This window comes from Budorcas taxicolor, chromosome 16, assembly GCF_023091745.1.
Source record: "Budorcas taxicolor isolate Tak-1 chromosome 16, Takin1.1, whole genome shotgun sequence".
NCBI classification, from domain to species: domain Eukaryota; kingdom Metazoa; phylum Chordata; class Mammalia; order Artiodactyla; family Bovidae; genus Budorcas; species Budorcas taxicolor.
This window is the reverse complement of record NC_068925.1, coordinates 51,567,366-51,587,743: the sequence shown is the minus strand read 5'-3', so window position 1 is coordinate 51,587,743 and position 20,378 is coordinate 51,567,366. Positions and strand designations below refer to the sequence as shown.

General features: G+C 56.5%; 1 protein-coding gene across 1 annotated transcript; it reads left to right on the top strand.

The window, feature by feature from the left end:
* The first annotated feature begins 7,993 nt into the window (after positions 1 to 7,993).
* Positions 7,994 to 18,062, top strand: GABRD (gamma-aminobutyric acid type A receptor subunit delta). Its single transcript, XM_052654063.1, has 9 exons — positions 7,994 to 8,058; positions 13,543 to 13,655; positions 13,952 to 14,019; positions 14,105 to 14,325; positions 15,395 to 15,477; positions 16,127 to 16,264; positions 16,884 to 17,039; positions 17,228 to 17,439; positions 17,778 to 18,062. Exons 1-9 carry the CDS (start codon positions 7,994 to 7,996, stop codon positions 18,060 to 18,062), a joined length of 1,341 nt encoding a protein of 446 aa, XP_052510023.1.
* Positions 18,063 to 20,378: the final 2,316 nt, after the last annotated feature.

Here is a 20,378-nt window from a genome sequence, read left to right as displayed (position 1 = left end):
CTGAGTGTTTAGTGGTGACAGAGTTTTGGTCTGGAAAGATGAAAAGGTTCTGGAGGCAGACAGTGGTGATGGCTGCACCACAAAGTGAATGCACTTCCTGCTGCTGGACTGTACACTTAAAAACGGGAACGGGGTAGTTTTAGGTTTTGTATATTTTACCTCTTTTTTTTTTGGCCATGTCTGGTGCTAGTGGTTAATAATCCACCTGCCAATGCAGGAGACACAAGAGATGTGGATTTGATTCTTGGGTTGGGAAGATCCCCTGGAGAAGGAATGGAAACCCACTCCAGTATTCTTGCCTTGAAAGTCCCAAGGACAGAGGAGCCTGGCGGGTTACAGTCTATGGGACTGCAAAAAGTTAGACACAACTGAGCAACTAACACATGCATGTTATGGGATCTTAGTTCCCTGAGCAGGGATTGAAAGAGAAATGCAAAATTTCTTTTTTTGCAAAAAAGGGATCGATAAAGAAAATGCAAGAAAAAGAAATGCAAAAGGGCAAAATGGTTGTCTGAGGAGGCCTGACAAATAGCTGAGAAGAGAAGCTAAAGGCAAAGGAGAAAAGGAAAGATACAAGCATCTGAATCAGAGTTCCAAAGAATAGCAAGGAGAGATAAGAAACCTTCGTCAGTGATCAATGCGAAGAAATAGAGGAAAACAACAGAATGAGAAAGACTAGAGATCTCTTCAAGAAAGTTAGAGATAACAAGGGAACATTTCATGCAAAGATGGGCACAATAAAGAACAGAAATGGTATGGACCTAACAGAAGCAGAAGATATTAAGAAGAGGTGGCAAGAATACAAAAAGAACTAAACAAAAAAGATCTTCATGACCCAGATAATCACGATGGTGTGATCACTTACCTAGAGCCAGACATCCTGGAATGTGAAGTCAAGTGGGCCTTAGGAAGTATCACTATGAACAAAGCTAGTGGAGGTGATGGAATTCCAGTTGAGCTATTTCAAATCCTAAAAGATGATGCTGTGAAAGTGCTGCACTCAATCTGCTAGCAAATTTGGAAAACTCAGCAGTGGCCACAGGACTGGAAAAGGGCAGTTTTCATTCTAATCCCAAAGAAAAGAAATGCCAAAGAATGTTCAAACTACTGCACAATTGCACTCATCTCACACTCTAGTAAAGTAATGCTCAAAATTCTCCAAGCCAGGCTTCAACAGTACCTGAACTGTGAACTTCCAGATGTTCAAGCTGGTTTTAGAAAAGGCAGAGGATCAAATTGCCAACATCCATTGGATCATTGAAAAAGCAAGAGAGTTCCAGAAAAATATCTACTTCTGCTTTATTGACTATGCCAAAGCCTTTAGCTGTGTAGATCACAAAAAACTGTGGAAAATTATGAAAGAGATGGGAATACTAGACCACCATACCTGCCTTATGAGAAATCTGTATGTAGGTCAAGAAGCAACAGTCAGAACTGGACATGGAACAACAGACTGGTTCCAAATCGGGAAAGGAGTACTTCAAGGCTGTATATTGTCACATGTGTCCCACCTGCCTGCTGCCAAAAAATCAAAACATAAAACAGACGCAGTATTGTAACAAACTCAGTAAAGGCTTAAAAAATGGTCCACATCAAAAAAATCTAAAAAAGAAATTTTTAAAAATTTATTTATTTATCTGTGCCAAGTCTTAGTTGCAGCGTGTGGGATTTAGTTCCCTGACCAGGGATGGAACCAGGGCCCCTTGCATTGGGAGTGTAGAGTCTTAGCCACTGGACCACCAGGGAAGTCCCTGTAAACTCTATTTCAATAAAGCTGACTAAAAATAAAACAAACCCGGATAACCATCTGTATCTACTGGACCACGCATGACCTTGCTACTGCCTACCTTGCTCCACAACCCTTACTCCCTCCCTCCCAGACCCACTGGCCTGGCCTTGCTCCTGCCTCAGGGCTTTTGCACGTTCCATTCTCTGCCCAGAACACTTACCTGGCTCTGGATGGGGCTGCCTTTTCCTCCAGAAGGGACAGAATAGAGTCCAAGCCTCAGCTCAGATGTTACCCCTCAGGATGGTCCTCCCTGTCTGGACTGCCCACCCTCCTCATTATTTTTATCGTTCTCCTCATTATTTTTACCTTTCTGAGATTCCTTCCCAGCCTGCATTATACTTGAAATGATCTCTTTTGTCTATTTTGTTGTTGTTGTTCAATCGCTAAGTCATGTCCAACTCTTTGGGACCCCATGGACTGCAGCATGCCAGGCTTCCCTGTCCTTCACTATCTCCCAGAGCTTGCTCAAACTCATGTCCATTGAGTCAGTGATGCCATCTAACCATCTCATCTTCTGCCACCCGCTTCTTCTCCTGCCCTCAATCTTTCCCAGCATCAGGGTCTTTTCCAGTGAGTCAGCTCTTCTCATCAAGTGGCCAAAGTATTGGAGCTTCAGCTTCAGCATCAGTCCTTCCAGTTGATTTCCTTTAGGATTGATTGGTTTGATCTCCTGGCTGTCCAAGGGACTCTCAAGAGTCTTCTCCAGCACCACAATTTGAAAATATCAGTTCTTCGGCACTCAGCCTTCTTTATGGTTCAACTTTCACATCCATATATGACTACTGGAAAAACCATAGCTTTAACTATATGGACCCTTGTTGGCAAAGTAATGTCTCTGCTTTTTGGTACACCATCTGGGTTTGTCGTAGCTTGTTCATTTACTCACGATTGTCCCTGTTCTTCCTCCTAGAAGACAAGGCCACTAAAGGCAGAGACCTTTTATATCTTATTCAGGCCCGACATCTAGACCAGTACTTCACAGAGTCAGATGAATAATTCCTTAAATGGTTAGATTTTGGTTAAATGAATATCGACCAGTGGTGGGGCCTTTCTTGAGGAAGTTTAATCAAAGCATCGATACATATCAAGTGTGAAAAAGATTACAGCAAACCTCCTGCTTTTGTTTCCCCAACATCCTACCCAGGGGATCAGCATGTCAGAGCAGAGAGGGGCTCAGGGAGCCAGGTCGACTTCCTCAGGGAGTCTGGGGAGCATGGCTGCCTGACATTTGGGACACTGCCAGCATACCCTTCAGGACTTTCACATCAATTCAGTCTTGCCGTGTGTGCTGTGCTAAGTTGCTTCAGTTGTGCCCAACTCTGTATGACCCTATGGTAGCCTGCCAGGCTCCTCTGTCCATGGGATTCTCCCAGCAAGAATACTGGAGTGGAGTGTGTTGCCATGCCCTTCTCCAGGGTTTCTTCCCGATCCAGGGATCAAGCCAGCCTGTCTTATGTCTAACCTGCATTGGCAGATGGGTTCTTTACCACTAGTGCCACCTGGGAAGCCCTCGATTCAGTCTTGCTGGCCCCTAAAGTTGAGTTTCACTTGATAGGCAGCCCTTTGTCAGTAGTGTTAAAATGTGTTTAGTGTTTTCCATCATCATCAGGTGAAAGAATCACCACTTTAAAAAAAATAAAATAAGAGAATAGAATTCTGACTTCTCCTTGTTACATGTGAGCAATTGTACTTGGACATCTGTTTACCTTGGGGAGAAAAAATTCTCTAAATGGCCAAGTTTGATCACTTATTGGTCCTCAGGGCCTCGATGACTAAAAGCAGCCATGAAACCCAGCTTCCTCGAGCATCCTTTGTTTGAGTAGACATTGATCTCAGGCTGCTGCAAGGATTTTGCATGTGGTCCTCTCTGCCAAGTAGTCTCTGCTTCTCCAAATGAATGAATTCCATCTGGAAATCATGGGATTAATAATTACACTCTAAGCTCAGAAATATTTTTCTGTGTCACTGCCATTTCCTCTATTTGGTGCATTTTCCCAGGAAAATAATAAAACAGCATCACCAATGTATCAAGCAGGGATTTTAAAATTAGCAAGTACAGTTTCCCCTCCTGGGTCCCCATGACTCACCTCTACCTCCCGGGGCCCATCCTGCTGCTGCAAGGGACTCAGGCCAGCTCTCTGCCCAAGCTCTGGACTCGGTGCCATGGCTTCCGAGACATTGAGAGCAAGCAGCAAAGCCATCACCCCAAAGAAACAGGGCGAAAACAGGAGCAGGCTGAGAATCTCAAGAGTCAAGCAGACCCCAAACCACACCTCCCAGCTCCCTAGACACTACCTGTAGTCTTGTCACCCAGAGAAGTGTCAAGTTGGTGACCCTGGGACAACCACGAAAGCAGAGTTTCCATACCTTCTAGGACCAAGTGCGTGATGCCCCACTCAGCACCATATGGGGAGAACAGAACGCCTCCCTGCAAGGAACAAGAGGGAGGGACCGAAGCTGACACCCTGAGCCTGTAACCAGAGCGCTCTGCAAGCATCATCCAGCCGAGAAGCTGCCATGTTATCTGTGAAATAAGAGAAAGGGGAGAGTGTGGGTGAGTTAACCAGACCCACAGGGACCACAGGCCTCACCATTCGGGCTTCCTGTTTATTCCTGTATGCAGGTATGGACACCAGGTCCCTGACTGTGGTCTTGGTGTCTGGACACAGGGGTAGGACCATCGCGTATCTAGGCGAAGAGCACAGACCTCACCTGAAGTGGACAGAAGCCCTTCGTCTGATTGATTTGGAGAGTTTCAGCACAGTCAGACAGTGTGTGGAGTTCTACTTCCCCTCTTAAAAAAATTACAAGAGTGAATAAAGATGGGGAGAACCTACACTATTTTCCAGAGAAGGTGGGAGAGCCTGAGCTCATATAAATTAGACCTCTGTCTTTAGTGAAGACAGTCTGTTGAGATTCTTTGTAACACATTCAGCCATGGGGACTTGTGCTCAGGACACCCATCACTGAGCAGCCCCTCCTTTAGCAAATGAATAAAACAAAGCTGGGAGAAGTTACTCCCTGAGGCCACACAGCCATTTAGGAGCAGGACTGGGACTAGTTCCCAGACCTCTGACTTGAGGTCATTTCCTGAATTATCAAAAAGTGGGGAGAAGTGGACTGTTAGCACTTCCCCGGGGGCTTGCCTCAGCAGCAGGCCGACCACCCAGCTCTGAGGTCCTGGTTTCCTGACCTTTGGTGGGGCTGCCTGAACAGGCTTCGTCATCCTGGGGTGTCTGGAGCTTGTCTGGGTGAAGCAGAAGACGAGGCCGGGGAGACCAATGCAGGGCACATTATGGGCTATGACTGAGGTTTGGGAGTGTGACTAAGTGATTCTTGAGGAAGGAGCAATGAAACTTCTCATTCTTGAGATCCAAGCTGAAGCCAATCAGGGGCAAAGTAGAACTGGAATAAAGCTTGTAGACTCTGAGGGAGAAATTTTGATTCAAGGTCAGTGAACAGCCCAGGAGGAGGCGGGAGGGAGGTGTGGTGTCACAGGGCCTGCGGGCATGCTGGGCTCTGCTTGACCTCTTTCTCTAGTCCTGGCTTGGAGTCCTGCTTCCTCCAGGGCTCGAGGAAGAAAAAGCAATTGCTCTTTTTTTTTTTTTTTTTTCGTTTTTCAGACTGCACCATGCACTCCAGTAGCTTCCCTAGTGGCTCAGACGGTAAAGAATCTGCCTGCAGTGCAAGAGACCTGTGTTTGATCCCTGAGTTGGGAAGATCCTCTAGAGAAGGGAATGACCACCCACTGTAGTATTCTTACCTGGGAAATTCCATGGACAGAGGAGCCTGGCGGGCTACAGTTCATGGGGTCACTAAGAGTCGGACATGACTGAAGCGGCTTAACACACACATACACACAGCATGTGGGATCTTGTCCCTCCACCAGGGAAGAATCCCCCAACCAATGCACTGGGAGCATAGACTCCTAACCAGCGGACTGCCGGGGAAGTCCCAGAAGAGATGCTGCCCAGCACCCTGAGCTACAGCCAAGACACCGTGCAGGGAGTTCTCCAGGGAAAGCTCAGTATTAATGTTATAGCTCAGATAATAGAGGACCATGTAGAAAACAGCAATAATCTGGTTCACTCTGAACCAGCTGAATCAGGTGATTCAAGGCCAGCAATATTTTTCAGAGGCCCTCAGCACCTGGATCTTCTCAGATCCAAGGAAAGAGTATGACAGGATATATGACCAGTGCAAGTTCAATGCATGAAGCAGGGCACCCAAGGCTGGTGCTCTGGAACAACTCAAAGGGATAGGGTGGGGAGAGTGGGAGGGGGGTTCTGGATGGGGGGGACACAGGTATACCTGTGGCCGATTCATGCTGATCTACGGCAAAAACCATCACAATATTGTAGAGTGATTATCTTCCAATTTAAAAAAAAAAAGAAGAGAGTGTGACAGGGAGCCAAGCACAAGAGCCAGAGCCTGGACCAGCACGAAGACCAGAACTTGGCGCTGTGCAGCCCCGAGCAGCCCTGAGCAGGTCTGACCACACCCCCTGTGCTGGCTGTCTTTGACTCTGAGCCTAAATTTTCCCACAGTTATTAAGCACTTATCATAACAGAGGCTGTCAGACCCAAGGGCTTCTTTGAAGAAGCAGACAGACAAGATCTCTATCCAGAGTAGGAATAAAGAAAAGGATCCGCTCTCCACACTTTCTCTTGGATTAATTTCTCAACTTCCCACCAAGCCTGTGGGAGGACATGTGGGAATGTGTCCAGAGAAGCACCCAGGACACCATAACAGGCACAGTAGGGCAGCACTTCCAGGTCCCAGAAGATCCTCCCAAGAGGCAGGGTTGGGAGGCGGGGAGAGGCATTTATGCTGGGACCTGCCTGCCTGTCTTAGGTCTGGGTGCCTTTAAGAAAGAAAGGTGAGTGGGTCTCAGCTTTGATCTGTGGCCCTCAGGACTGGAAATTCCCAACAATGAAGCCCTTTCTACCTCCCCCCACTCTGCCCCCACTCAGGCCGTGTCCACAGTCACCCACAGGACCCAACCCACTGCCAGACCAGTTTGCCCAGTTTTAAGATGAGGTGGTTGGACGGCATCACCGACTCGATGGACATGAGTCTGAGCAAGCTTCGGGAGTTGGTGATGGACAGAGAAGTTGTTGACGGACAGTGCTTTAGTCCACGGGGTCGCAAAGAGTCGGACACGACTGAGTGACTGAACTGAACGAGACGCCCACTTCCGGTTGTCAGATGATATCCAGCCCAGAAGGTAAGGGACGAGACCAAACCGTTAAAGTCTGTGGTCAGCTTTGGGGGAAAACTGCAGAACTTTATGTTGAGAAGAGGCATCCTAGAGAATTCGAGGCCTTGGCCTTCTCAGCGGGTCCGTGGGGGTGGGGGTGGGGGATGGGGGTGGGGGATGGGGTGGGGTGGGACGGGGGCGTCATCTCGTCAGAGCCGGGCCTTCGGCTTGCCCTCAGACGGCATGTCGGCAGGTGTGGTGGAGCTTGGCCAAGCCAGGCGGAGAAGTCCTTGCGTGCGGCGACCAGCGCGGGGTTCTGACTGCAGACCCGCCGGCAGCGGAGCGGAGCACGGCCACTGCCGCCCCGCTCACCGCGCAACCAGCGTAGGTGGGCAAGGCGCAGGCCTGAGGGTTTTGGAAGGAGCTGCGGGTGTTGGGGGGAGGTATCTCGTCCGGTGGAAGGTGAAGGCTTCTGAGGCGCTGGAACTCTCGTCACCCCGAACCTGCTCCCGGGGGCCGTGACCCAACAAATAGCCGACCTCCAACTTTTCCCAGGGCGGAGGTCCTGCCGCGCCCGTCGGTCCGCAGGCATCTGGCCGGCAGCGGGAGGTCGCGTCCACGCGGGTCTTTCGCCTGGGTCGCCTCCGGACAGACGCGCGGAGGAACCGTTTGTGGTCGACAAGGGCAGTGCCAGACCCCCGGGGGACCGCGGCCCTCGGGGAGGGGCTGGCAGAGGGGGCGGGGCGCGGCAGGCGGGGCGGCCCGAGTTGGGGGGCGGGGCGGCCCGAGTTGGGGGGCGGGGCGGCCGGCGCGGGGGGCGCGGCCCGGTTCGGGGCGGGGCGGCTCCGGGCTCCGCGCTCCGTCCGCCCTCGCTCCCGCGCCGCGCGCCCTCCCGCTCCACCCGCCTGTGCCGCCGCCGCGGCAGCCGGCGAAGCAACTTCCGAGCGCCCGCGACCGCCGGACCCCGGCGCCGCCCCCGGCCCAGCGCACCGCCGGCCGAGGCCATGGACGAGCTGGCCTGGCTGCTGCCCCCGCTCCTGCTGCTCTGCGCGCAGCACCGAGGCGCCAGGTGAGCGAGAGCCGGTCCGCCCTGCAGCCGCCCTCGGTGCGGGTCCCGCGCCGCCGCGCCCGGGCTGCGAGATGGAGACCCGCGCGAACCCTGGTCTTCAGGGCCCCGGTCTATCCCCCACCCACCGGTTCCCACCGTGTCTGCCCCCATCCCTTCCTCCACGAGTCTCCCCGCGCCGGCCCTCCTCTCTCCAAACTCGCCGCGACGATGCCCTTGGGCGCGGGCAGCAGCGTGTTCTAGGTTCCGGCTGCCCCGGTGCTGTCCGCCGTCGCGGTGCTGAACCCAGCCGCGGGGCCGGTCGAGGGCGTCACAGCAGCTCTCCGTTCCTCCCCAGCCGGGCTCTCCTACTGAGCTCGGGTTCCTCGGCCCCGGCCGCCACTTGGCCGGTCCCTGGCTGGCTGGTGTCCTTCCAGGCGCGGCTTGAGCGCTCAGCATGGAAGAAAGGAGGGGTCCTGAGAACACGGGGAGCAGGTTGTGCCCCTTCCCCTGACAGCATCGCTCCCCGCAGCAGCTTCCGTGCAGCCAGCAGTCTGGGGTGGACACGAAGGCGCGTCCTCATGGCGGGTCTGGTTGTGGGTCTCCCTTCTGGGGCTATTTCAAATGCCACCCAACTCTAGAGAATGCGAGTGGGGGAGCCATGTGGCCCTGTCAGGAGAGAGACTGCAGATTTCTCCTTAATTCTGTCAGGAGAGCGGATGAGGCGCCCTGTCTGCCCTAGAGAGGGAAGTGGCTAATAAGAAAGGTCCTTGTGCTGGGGCTCCCTCGCTGGCTCCCAGGGCCAGTGCAGTCCCAGTTCGCTTTTTGCATCTCTGCTGGCTTTTGCATCTCTGGACTTAATGTGGGCCCCGAGTCACCCAGTGTCCTGAGCACTGAGTCTGGTCAACTTTGAGGGGCCTTTTTGAAAATCAGCTGGGTGCAAGGGCTGCAGAAAAAGCAGAGCAGAGCCAGCTCTCCCCACCCCTTTCCCCAGCATTCCAGACTTCGTGGTCAACCAGCTGATGCCCCAGACTTTAAAAGCTAGAGATGGTTGAACGCTGACCTGTGTTTTGGCTGTAGGTGCTTGGTCAACATGCAGCATGGCTCTGTGTGTGTGTGTGGTCACACCTTCCTTGTTGATGGGTAGGCGTAGAGTCAGGAGGGCCTGGGTCTGGCTGGAGAGGCGGACATCCCACTGAGGTCACAGGCAGTGTTGATGTGGCCCTTGTCCCATGCCTTGTTTTTATCAAGCCCGATGGGCCGTTCTCCTCTCTCTCTCTTCTTCTGTTTCATGGTCCCAAGAAGGACAAAGTGTCCTGGTGTGGCCAGGGGCAGATGTGCTGGGAGCTGGGGGGAGGGGTCAGCTGCTGGCTCAAGCCCTCAGTCTTGTAGCCCCAGTTCTGAAATACAAGCTGCTCTGAACTACCAAGTCTTTACCCAAGTTTGACACCGAAACTCACCTGGCAGCAAAGCCTGCTCTGCTCATTTTGTCTTTATTCATGCTACTCATGGGGTATATTTACATGTTTGCTGCTGGAAAATTCTCCAAACGCCTCTTTCCCCCAACCAAGTCCATAAGTGCCTCATATCACCCTTCTCCAGTCTACAGTGTTCTGAACTCTGGCCCCGTCTGGATCCTAGGTTGTGGGGTGAGGGGGACCTGTCTGCCTGCAGGAAGGCTGAGGCCCCAGTTGGGACAAGAACCTCCAGGCTTTGGGGGCCTTCATCCATTCCGGCCTCCTTTCCCATCTGCTCTGTGTCCCTCCACTCAAAAACGAGAGGAACAGTGTCCTCACTTCCTTCATCACCTCCCCCGACTGGGGCAGTGTCGGGGTGGACTGTGGGGCTGAGGGAAAGGCCTCTCTGCTGCAACTACTAAGCCAGATCCCAGGGTTTCTGGTACGATGAGAAGGGAGTGAGCCTCACAGACTTTGTGTGTCGGGTCAAGGCCATGCATCCCTGAGTTTGAAGGTCAGCTCACACAGCGGCCACCCAAGCTTGCCGGCTGCACACCTGAGTGGGTGGCCTCCCCAGCTGCTGGCACCTCCGTCTCCCTGGAGAAGCTGCGCCTGCAGCTCCTGCCCACCTTCACCTCCCGTGTGAGCATCGTGGTGTTTGCCTTGGTAACTGAGGTGCCAGCACGGTGGTGGCTGTTCTAGAAGCAGAGCTGTCAGAGATCTGTGGGCTCGCGTGTGCACGGGGGAGGCTCCTGGGGGGCCCTTGCCGCCTCGCTCGGCTATGCCCACCTTCCCTTCCAGTCCCCAGGGGCACAGGCAAGTGATGGCTGGGCTCTCTCTCAGGGGAGAAGAGAGGAAAGTGAGGCCAGGAGTGGGCGGGGCCTGGCTACACCAGGGGTAGCCAGGGTGGAAGCTGCCTGTGATTTCAATGTACCTGCTTCATTCAAGAGCTTGAGCCTGGCCTGTCTCTGAGCTCTAGGCCAGTGCCAGCCAGACCGCTTCTCAGGACAAGGTCAATGTACCCGCTTTCTAACTCCGTGCAGAGTTCCCCGCAGTGAAGCTGGTTCTCAGCCCACCCCCACTGACTCTGCCTGAACCAGTGGAGGTGGGCGGGGTCCTCCAGGACTCAGAGTAGCACAGCCCTCGGGCCTTACCAGCCTCCACACTCCTTGATGGCTGTAGAAATAGCCATCCTCATCCCAGTTGAGGTGTGACCCAGGGGAGCCTGCTCCCTTCTCATCCCTGGAAATGGCAGAGGCTGACTGGGGTCCTGACACTTTCTGGTGAGCTTCAAGGGGGTGCTGCCCTTGACCTTGCCTCTGTGCCCCTGAGTGGATATGGGGGCCCTGGCCAAGGGCAGGTGTATTCACCTGTGTGCCAGCCTGAGCTCAGGAAGGATGGCATCTCCTAACAGCCTGGCTGCAGGTAGGCCAGCTGCTACGCAAGATGGCATCTGGGCCGGTCCAAAAATAAAGACTTGTCCAATCCCTTCATAACCAACCTTCAGGGTGACCTCCATTTGCATTTTTAATTGTGCTTTACTAGGGATCAGGGCTTCAGTTAATTCTGTCATTTACTTTGTCACCAAAGAACGTGCCCTGTGCACACGCCCCACCCAGCCTTGCCTGGAGGGACCCCGTGGGCCTGCAGGGTGGGGCAGGCTTCGCAGGGCTCACTAGCTGAGGACCTCCTGTCATGGTCAGCCTCCTCACAGGCACCTGGCCTGGTGCTTCCCAAGCCCCCGGCAGCCCCCAGGGCTTCTTGAGCCCGCCTCTGTGGATGGCTTCAGGGCTGGTCCAGTAGATTGCTCAGCCCCACGGACTGCATCGGAGTTTGCTCCCAGCCCCTCTCTTCCCCCACCCCGCCCCGCTACCGTTGGTCTGAACTAGGCCCCTTCCATCTCCATGGCCTGGCCAACCCAGCCCAGCTTCTCTCACCTCCACGACGGGCCCCTAGTTTATCCCCAGGACATTCCCCAGCCCCTTCCTCACCAGTACCAGTTCCCACCCCCACCCCCATCCACCCCTCTCCACTCTCTGCCCAATGCCTCCTGCTTCCCTCCAGGCCCCTCCCAGAGCCCCCCATGTGGAGTCCTCACCTGCCTCCCACCTCTTCCCATCCCCGAGACTCCCATTCTCTCTCTTTGGGCTCTGATGTCACTTTCCACAGCGGGCTGGTGGGAGGTGGCTGTCCCTGCCTCCCCAGTCGGAGGACCCCTGACCTCACCTTTCAGTGACTCTGTTCACACTCACAGCCCTCGAGTTGTCACCCCTTATGGACACTGACTGTGCTGGGCTTGGCCCACTGCCCTTGCCTGGCTCAGCCACATCCCTGGAGTAGGGTGGAACCGAGGGTCTCTCCTGCCAGATGAAAGATGGATGAATACAGGAGTGACCAGGCAGCTTCCTGCAGGGCCAACAGCAGGACCAGGAGAGGGATGGGGTCAGTGGAAGTGGGGGGAGTCAGCTTGAAGATGTGGGTATGGTCAGAGTTAGGGCTGGAGAAAGGGTGGGGGGGCAGAGGGCAAGGTCTGGAGGGTAAAGCAGGCTTCTAAGGGGAGATGGGAGAGGAGTCAGGAAGCACTGGCCGCCTGGGGGTGCTGGGGTGAGGGCAGAGCTGGGAGGGGTGGGCAGCAGCCCTGAGGGGGCCCAGTGGGGCCAGGAGTCTTCTCAAGGTGGCCAGAAGGGCCCAGAGTGGGGACCCGGGTATGCAGCCACACCTGACTTGGGGACAGGGAGGGACAGCCTCAAGGCTCCTTGCAACCCTCATCCAGACCCGGCCGGTCATGTCCCTCTTCCCTGGGCTGTGGCCAGACTCTGGCCAAGCTAACCAAGAGGCCTCCTCTGCTCAACAGAAGGGAAGTGACTCAGAGGCAAACTCAAGGGTTGCTCTTAAATGTCCATCCTCCTTCTGGCTGTCCAGTTTAGGAGAAATACCCCTCCCCCATGGTGGGGCAGAAGAAGAAGGGGGTGTGAGGGTCCCATGGCTGGTGTAACAGTGGCTGCAAGCTGGGGGATGTAACAGGAATTTATCCTCTAGTAATTCTGGGGCCAGAAGTCTGAAGCCAAGGTGTTGGCAGAGCTGGGAGGGTCTGTCCATGCCTCTCTCCAGTCCTTGGGAATGCTGGAGTCCCCTGTGTCCCTTGGCTTGTGGCCTCATCACTCAGACACCTGCCTCTGTGGGCACATGGCTTCTCCCTGGACGTCCATTTCCTCTTCTTGTAAGGATATCCATCCTGGATTTAGAGCCCACCTAGTCTAGCATGACCTTAGCATAATTAATAACGTCTGTTAAGTCCCTATTTCCCGTTAGGGTTCCATTCTGGGGTTCTGGGTAAATATGAATCTGGGGGGCACTGTTCCCAAGAGGATGGGTGAGCAGAGGAGAGGTGGGCCAGCAGAGCCACTGCGACATCCGGCAGTCAGCGTGTTCAGGCCACAAGATGCCTCTGTGTGTGTGTCCCTGTCTGGCATCCCTAGGGATAGATATCGCCAGCACCGGCTGACAGTAGGGTTCACCTGAACCAGCAGACATGGCCCGCATCTGCTCCGGGGTCAGGCTGAGTCCCAGAGGCACGTGGTAATTTAGGGACTTCTGGTGCCTGCCTAGGAGGGGACAGAGCTGGAAGCCAGACTGTGGCCTCCCCACGGGCCCTGGCCCGGCCCTGAATCTCTCCCTCTCCCAAGCACTCAGCCTCCTGGTCACACATTTTTTTCTCCCATCACCTCCTACAGGACACTTGGCCCTTAGAGCTGAATGAGAGGTCATGTGCTTTTTGTGGGATCCCCCAAGGCCAACTTTTTGAGGAACCCCAGAAGTGGAGATGCAGTCTGGTTATGGAGGGAGGCTGGGGCCTCTGCCTGACCTGGCATCCACCCTCAGGGCTGGGGTGAGGGGGTGGGGGAAGAGGTGAAGGAGTCCCGGGTCCTGCACCTCCCAGGCTCCCTGTGTCCCCAGAGGGCCTATCTCCCTGTCCATTCCTGGCCTAGCTTCCCAGGACAGGCTCTGTCCCTCGTGCCCTGCCTGTGAGGAGTGGACCTTGCGTTTCCAGGGCAATGAATGACATTGGCGACTATGTTGGCTCCAACCTGGAGATATCTTGGCTCCCTAACCTGGACGGCCTGATAGAGGGCTACGCTCGCAACTTTCGGCCCGGCATTGGAGGTGAGAGTGGCTGCCAGACTCGGGAAGACCCTGGGTCCGGCCATGATGTGAACCCTGCTGGGCTCTGGGCTGGGGCAGACCCTGGGTACCCAAGAGTGCATCAGAGCACCAGTCCTCAGGAAGCCAGTTGGGAAGGTGCTCAGGCCTGGGCAGATCTGCACCAAGACAGCCTTCCCTGCCAAGCCCCCAGATGTTCCCTGTCCTGCCTGGGGGCATTTGCTGGCCTGGCAAGTACTCGGGGATGCTGGGGCCTGGGCTCAGCCCAACCTGCCTCCACCCCTGCTCCTTCCTCGCAGGCCCCCCTGTGAACGTGGCACTCGCCATCGAGGTGGCCAGCATTGACCACATCTCGGAGGTGAACATGGTAAGTCCCGTCAGCATCCCGGCCCTGCCCTGGCTGCGTGCCCCCAGGAGCCGAGGGGCTGACGGCCGGGCCTCTGTGCCGCCAGGAGTACACCATGACCGTGTTCCTGCACCAGAGCTGGCGCGACAGCAGGCTGTCCTACAACCACACCAATGAGACCCTGGGCTTGGACAGCCGCTTCGTGGACAAGCTGTGGCTCCCGGACACCTTTATCGTGAACGCCAAGTCTGCCTGGTTCCACGATGTGACCGTGGAGAACAAGCTCATCCGGCTGCAGCCTGATGGGGTGATTCTCTACAGCATCCGGTGGGCTGCCCACGAGCACTGCTGGGAGCTGGGGGTGGGGTTGGTGGGGACGGGGTGGTATTTATATCCCCAACAACCAGCAGCTGCGCAGGAAGCAGAGGTTGCTGGCCAGCAGCCAGCAGAGGCCGCTTTTTGGCTAACACGTGCCCTTTTCTTTTTAAATTGAGGTGAAGTTCACATAACACCAAATCAAGCATTTAAAAGTGAACAATTCTGTGATTTTAGTACACTCCCCACGGAGTGCAAACACTACCTCCAGCCAGTTCTAACACACTTCACCCTCAAAAGGAGACCCTGTCCCCATCAGCAGTCACCCTCTTCCCTCCTCCTGGCTCTGGAAACTGCCGATCTGCTTTCCAGCTCACAGATTTGCCAATTCTGCACATTTCACACAAAATTAATCCTATGCCACGTGACCTTTCGTGTTTGCTTATTTCCACTTAGTATAGTGTTTTCGGGGTTCATCTGTACTGTAACATTTATCAGAATTCCCTAACTCTTTATGGCTGCGCCACATTCCATTGCATGGACACACCAGTTTGTATACCAACTCCTCCATCAGTGGACAGCTGTGCTGCTGTGGGCACACGTGTACGTGTATTTGTTTATTTTCTGATATACACCATTTAAAAGTGGACTTAATCGCCAACATTTTAAAAATCAGGAGATTTACACAAAAGCCTAAATTCTCTTGGAAAATCAGCCTTTTTCCAGGCTGCAGGGTCAGTGGGTACACCTTGAGGCCATCCCAGTGATAGGCGGGGGGGAGGATGCTCAGGGTGGACCTGCCTTCTTGGCTCCTGACTTAGACAGGTGTTCTGAAGGATGAGTAAGGTGAATAAAATCCAATTATTGATCCCTGAAGCAAGACCCACAAATATCTGTAAAGTGGCCACAGTTTCTGCCCAGATGTCAGCAGCTTGCTGACAAAACCAGAGGCAGCCTGGCCACTGCCCCCACAGCAAGGTCCCACTGGCCGTATGCAGGGGCATCTCTGCCGTGGGGGGCGGGGGAGCTGCCAGTGGCCCTGGGCCCGCCTCACCCCAGCAGACTGGTGTTGTCTGGGCAGGATCACATCCACGGTGGCCTGCGACATGGACCTGGCCAAGTATCCGATGGACGAACAGGAGTGCATGCTGCACCTGGAGAGTTGTGAGTGTGGCTGGCCTGAAGGTGGGAGGGAGAAGTTGCAGGGGGTGGGGGTGTGGGGGGCAGAAGGCACTGGGGAGGCGGGGCACTGGAGGTGGCGGAAGGGGACTGGGTGGGGTGGTGGGCAGGGGGTGCTGGGGGGATGGGGTGGGGTGCATACGGGGATGGGGGTGGGGCACTGGAGTTGGGGGTGGGGGGAAAGGGGCAGGGGTACTGGGGGAGGGGTGGGCTGGCCTGGGGGTGCGTGGGGAGAGACGGGGGCATGGGAGAGGGGCAGTGGGGTGGAGATGAGGGGCAGAAGCATAAGGAAGAGAAGGGAGCAGCCTGGCCCTCCTCCCTTGGGTCAGCACCCTGCCTGTGACAGCTGGCCCCAGAGCCCAGATGAGACAGATACCTATGTTATTGTCCAGTATGGCAGACTCTGTGGGCCACCTGGCAAGGGTGGCCTGCACTTTTGCCAGCTCCTCTGGACTTGCCCACCTTTCCAAGGCCCCAGGTGTGGCCCTGGGCTCCTTGCTCCCTGTCTCTGTGTATCGAACCCTGGTATAGTCAGGGCAGTCCTGCAGGGGCCACCAGGGGCTGGGGAGGGGAGCAGCCAGGGGCTGGGGAGGAGGTGCCAGGCCCTGCAGTCCATCTGTGGCCTCTCCTGCAGATGGCTACTCATCCGAGGACATCGTCTACTACTGGTCCGAGAACCAGGAGCAGATCCACGGGCTGGACAAGCTGCAGCTGGCCCAGTTCACCATCACCAGCTACCGCTTCACCACAGAGCTAATGAACTTCAAGTCGGGTAATGTGGTCTCTTCCTGTGAGCCCTGCTGCTGGTTTTCTAGTACTTTCCATGGGGCCCCTAGTTAGCTCTGAGGGCCCTGAGGTTGCAGCTAGAAAATTGCTGGTCAGTGCAGGCTGTACCTGGCCTAGCTGCTCGGGACAGGTTGCAGTGCAAGCCCGGGTCAGGTTTCCTCCATCTTACTCCTTGGCCCTTCATTGCTTCCCAGGGTTTGGGGGTATCTGGGGGGGGGTTGGGGGTACCTGGGAGTACATTGTCTCCTGGTGTCTCCTGCCCCTTCCCACTCCTGGTGCCCAGTCACTGGAGCCAGTGAGCCCAGACTGGCTCTTTCTTGCTGCTCAGCTGTGCACAGGGAGGGTGGGGAAAAAGGGGTGGGGACCGTGCCCTGGGAGGGTCCTGGAGGGCCAGCAGCCACACTGGGCTCTCCTCTCCTTCCTCTGCTGGCCCCGCAGCAAGGCCAGCCCTTTCCTGACCCATCAGGCTGTTGGGAGGTGGGGATGAGGGCCCTCCTTCCTTCGGAGGCTGGCAGTGGCCCTGCCGCTTCCCCAGCCCTCCTCTCCCAGTGCTGCTGCGGGTGGTAGGCCTGGTGCTGATGCTGTGGTGGGGGGCTCTCCGGCAGCTGGCCAGTTCCCCCGGCTCAGCCTGCATTTCCACCTGCGGAGGAACCGCGGTGTCTACATCATCCAGTCCTACATGCCGTCCGTCCTCCTGGTTGCCATGTCCTGGGTCTCCTTCTGGATCAGCCAAGCTGCGGTGCCCGCCAGGGTGTCTCTAGGTAGAGGCCCTGGCCTGTCCTCCAAGGGAGCAGGTGGGAGGTGGGAGTCGGGCCTGGACCTGTCCTGAACACTGGCCCACGTCCTGGGGCAGAGGCTGGCCAGGCCAGACCTGGTAAGAGGAGCCTGACCTGCACTCAGATTGGGTGGGGTGGCAGGGCTCCAGGGATGGCACCTTCTGTGCCCCCAGGCATCACCACAGTGCTGACCATGACCACACTGATGGTCAGCGCGCGCTCCTCCCTCCCACGGGCGTCGGCCATCAAGGCGTTGGACGTGTACTTCTGGATCTGCTATGTCTTTGTGTTCGCCGCCCTGGTGGAGTATGCCTTTGCCCACTTCAACGCTGACTACCGGAAGAAACAGAAGGCCAAGGTCAAGGTTAAGGAGCAGAGGGCTGAGGTGAGGCTGGGCAGGGCAAAGGACAGCCCCTCCCCCAGCACTGCCAAGGGCCAGCATTGCAGGGTGGGGGCATTTTGTCCTGCGCTCAGCCCAGCCCCTCTCTCTCCTGCTATGTGGATGGAGCCACTGGTTGGGTTGGGGTCCCCCTGCTGGCTGGGTCAGCGGTCCCCCCTGCTGGCCAGGTTGGGGGTCCCTCTGGCTGCCTGGGTTGGGTTCCTGCCCTCGCTGTCAGGGTCTGGGTCCCGCCTGCTGGCTGGGTTGGGGGTCCCTCCGGCTGGCTGGGTTGGGGTCCCCGCCCCCCCGCTTCCTGGTGCTCAGCCTGCTCCCTCCCCATGCAGATGGACATGAAGAATGCCATCGTGCTCTTCTCCCTCTCCGCTGCGGGTGTTACTCAGGAGCTGGCTGTGTCCCGCCGGCCATGCCGCATGCCCGGGAACCTCATGGGCTCCTACAGATCTGTGGAGGTGGAGACAGGGGAGACAAAGAAGCAGGGGGGCCAGGGCGGCCTCCGTGGGCTTCTCAAGCCCATTGACGCGGACACCATTGACATCTATGCCCGTGCTGTGTTCCCCGCGGCTTTTGCCGCCGTCAACGTCATCTACTGGGCTGCATATACCATGTGAGGCCCACGGGGGGTTTCACTGGCCCAGGACCTCCGAGGGAAGAATCCTGGGCAGCTCTGAGTGTTTCAGAGGAGGCAGGACTACGGGCCAGATGAGATGAGAAGAAAGCTTCGGTCTCGCTCAGTGCTCCCAGGCTCTGACCCCACATTTGCCAGGACCCCGTCTGCAGACACCTCCTGTCCAGCAGCCCAGACGCCTGACCCAGGAGCCAGGCAGGCACGGCCCTGGAAGCTTCACATCAATTTGGAGAAGGATCCTGACTCAGGGACTGGCTCTGTGGGTCTGGACCAGGGAAGGGGAAAAGGCTGGGTGAGGATGGTGCTCAAGTCTCACGAGACCGTGGGAAGGGCATTCCCGGGCCTTGGGTCCCAGCATGAAATAAAACGGAGCCTTTGGCCATCGCTCACACTGTGGCTGTGGCCTCCTCTCCTGGGGCCTGCACGGCCCTCCTTCACTGTGGGCTCCACAGGTTTGGGACAGAGGGGCTCCAGGTTGGGATGTGGGGGCTGAAGGTGTCCCTGGGGCTCATGGCAAGGTGCCACCATGGTGCCTTCTGAACGTGGTGATGGGACAACAGTGGCCACCGAGTCCCCACAAATGCCCAGCCCCTCCCACCTCTGCTGCCACCAGGGACTCAGGGTGACAGGGCCACTGCTCTCAGAAGGGCTCCAGGTGCTCCCACACCAGAGCAGAGTAGGCTGTCACATTGGAGGGAACAGAGGCGACCGTGGGGCAGCTGTGGGTGAGCTGTCTACTGCAAGGTCGGGAATGCCAGGCCCAGGGCCCTGCTGTGATCAGGTAGCAGCCAGGCCATGACCCCACTGGCCTGAGGTGCTCTCCAAGCCACCTTAAGGGGTGTGTGACGGTGACTTTGTGGGAATTAGAAAGGGTGCCTGCTGCGCCACCTGCCCTCAGCCAGTACACATCCCCAGGCTCTGGGGGCAGGTGCTGGGGACCCTCACCACAGGCAGGCTGAGCTGGCTGAGTGACCCCTGAGGCCAGCTGAGCCCATAGTGGGCTCCCACAGGAGCAGCTGTGTCTGAGGCCTGTACCTTCCCAGGGCCCACACCTCCAGCTTGAAGATCTTACCTCCTGAAGACGCTTTCCTGAAGGGCTGCCCTCTGGGCCTCTGCTCTAAAGGACTGGCCTGAAGGGCTGGGCAGGGTCATCCCAGGGGTGGGATTGGCCAGTGAGTGGGACCCCCCGACCCCAGCATGACCCATGTGGGAGCAGGAGAAAGCAGGAGGGAAAGCCTGGACACACAGGCTCCGGGCCAACTCTGGACAGTGGGGGTGGCAGGCCATACCCGGCCAGCTCTGAGAATGAGGACAGCGAGACCTTTTTCTCCACCTCCCAGATGGGTACCTTCTGGCCTGCATGCCCAGCAGGGTCACCGCACCCTCCTCCTGGAAGGTGGAGCATGGCCTGGGGGTGAGAAGTCCAGGCCCAGCTGGCACCCCGAAGCTACTGAGCTGGATCACAGTACCCCCACCCCTGGCACCTAGGGTCCTGCCCCAAGGCCTGCCTTCCCCCGGACCTCTGGTGGCCACACAGGTGGGTCCAAGATTTCTGGAACTTCTGTCCTTACTTGGTTCCAGAAGCTGGTAAGCCAACCCCCCTCTGCTGCCAGGACCCTGCCTACCCGGCACCACCTCTCCACACTGTCCCCACCACTCCCAGGCTGCCCTTCCTCTGCTGCGCGTACCCACAGGAGCTATTTAAAGCCGGCTTTGTGACTGCCTTGGGCACCCACGCAGTGAGGCCCGCCCGGGCAGGAGACTTCTGATTCCAAAGCCAGCAATCACTCCCTCTAGCCTGCAGGCTGCTATTTCTGCCCACGTGTTTACAGGGCTGGAAAGAGGGATGGAAAGGCCTGCATTGCTCTTTAAACGTAGTTCTGTGCTGGTGCTGTTGACCCGAGCAGATTGAAGGCCAGGGGTGGATGGAGATTTGCAGTTGAGAGGAGCCAAGTCGGGCAGGGGGGCAGTGTTTCCTACAGGGGCACCCGGGCTGGGAGTGGGATGGGGTGGCAGGGAGGGGGCCTGGACTCTTGTCTATGGGGACTGGTGACTTTCTTTGTGACCCCAAGGGCTGTAGCCCACCAGGCTCCTCTGTCCATGGAATTTTCCAGGCAAGAATACTGGAGCAGGTTGTCATTTCCTACTCCATGGGATCTTCCCCAGCCAGGGATTGAATCTACATCTCCTATGTCTCCACCATTGGCGGGCAGGTTCTTTACCACTAGTGCCACCTGGGCTTCCTTGTCCGTGGTCTCCTGTGGAGGCTGGGACACCTGTGTTGTCTGGATAGATACCC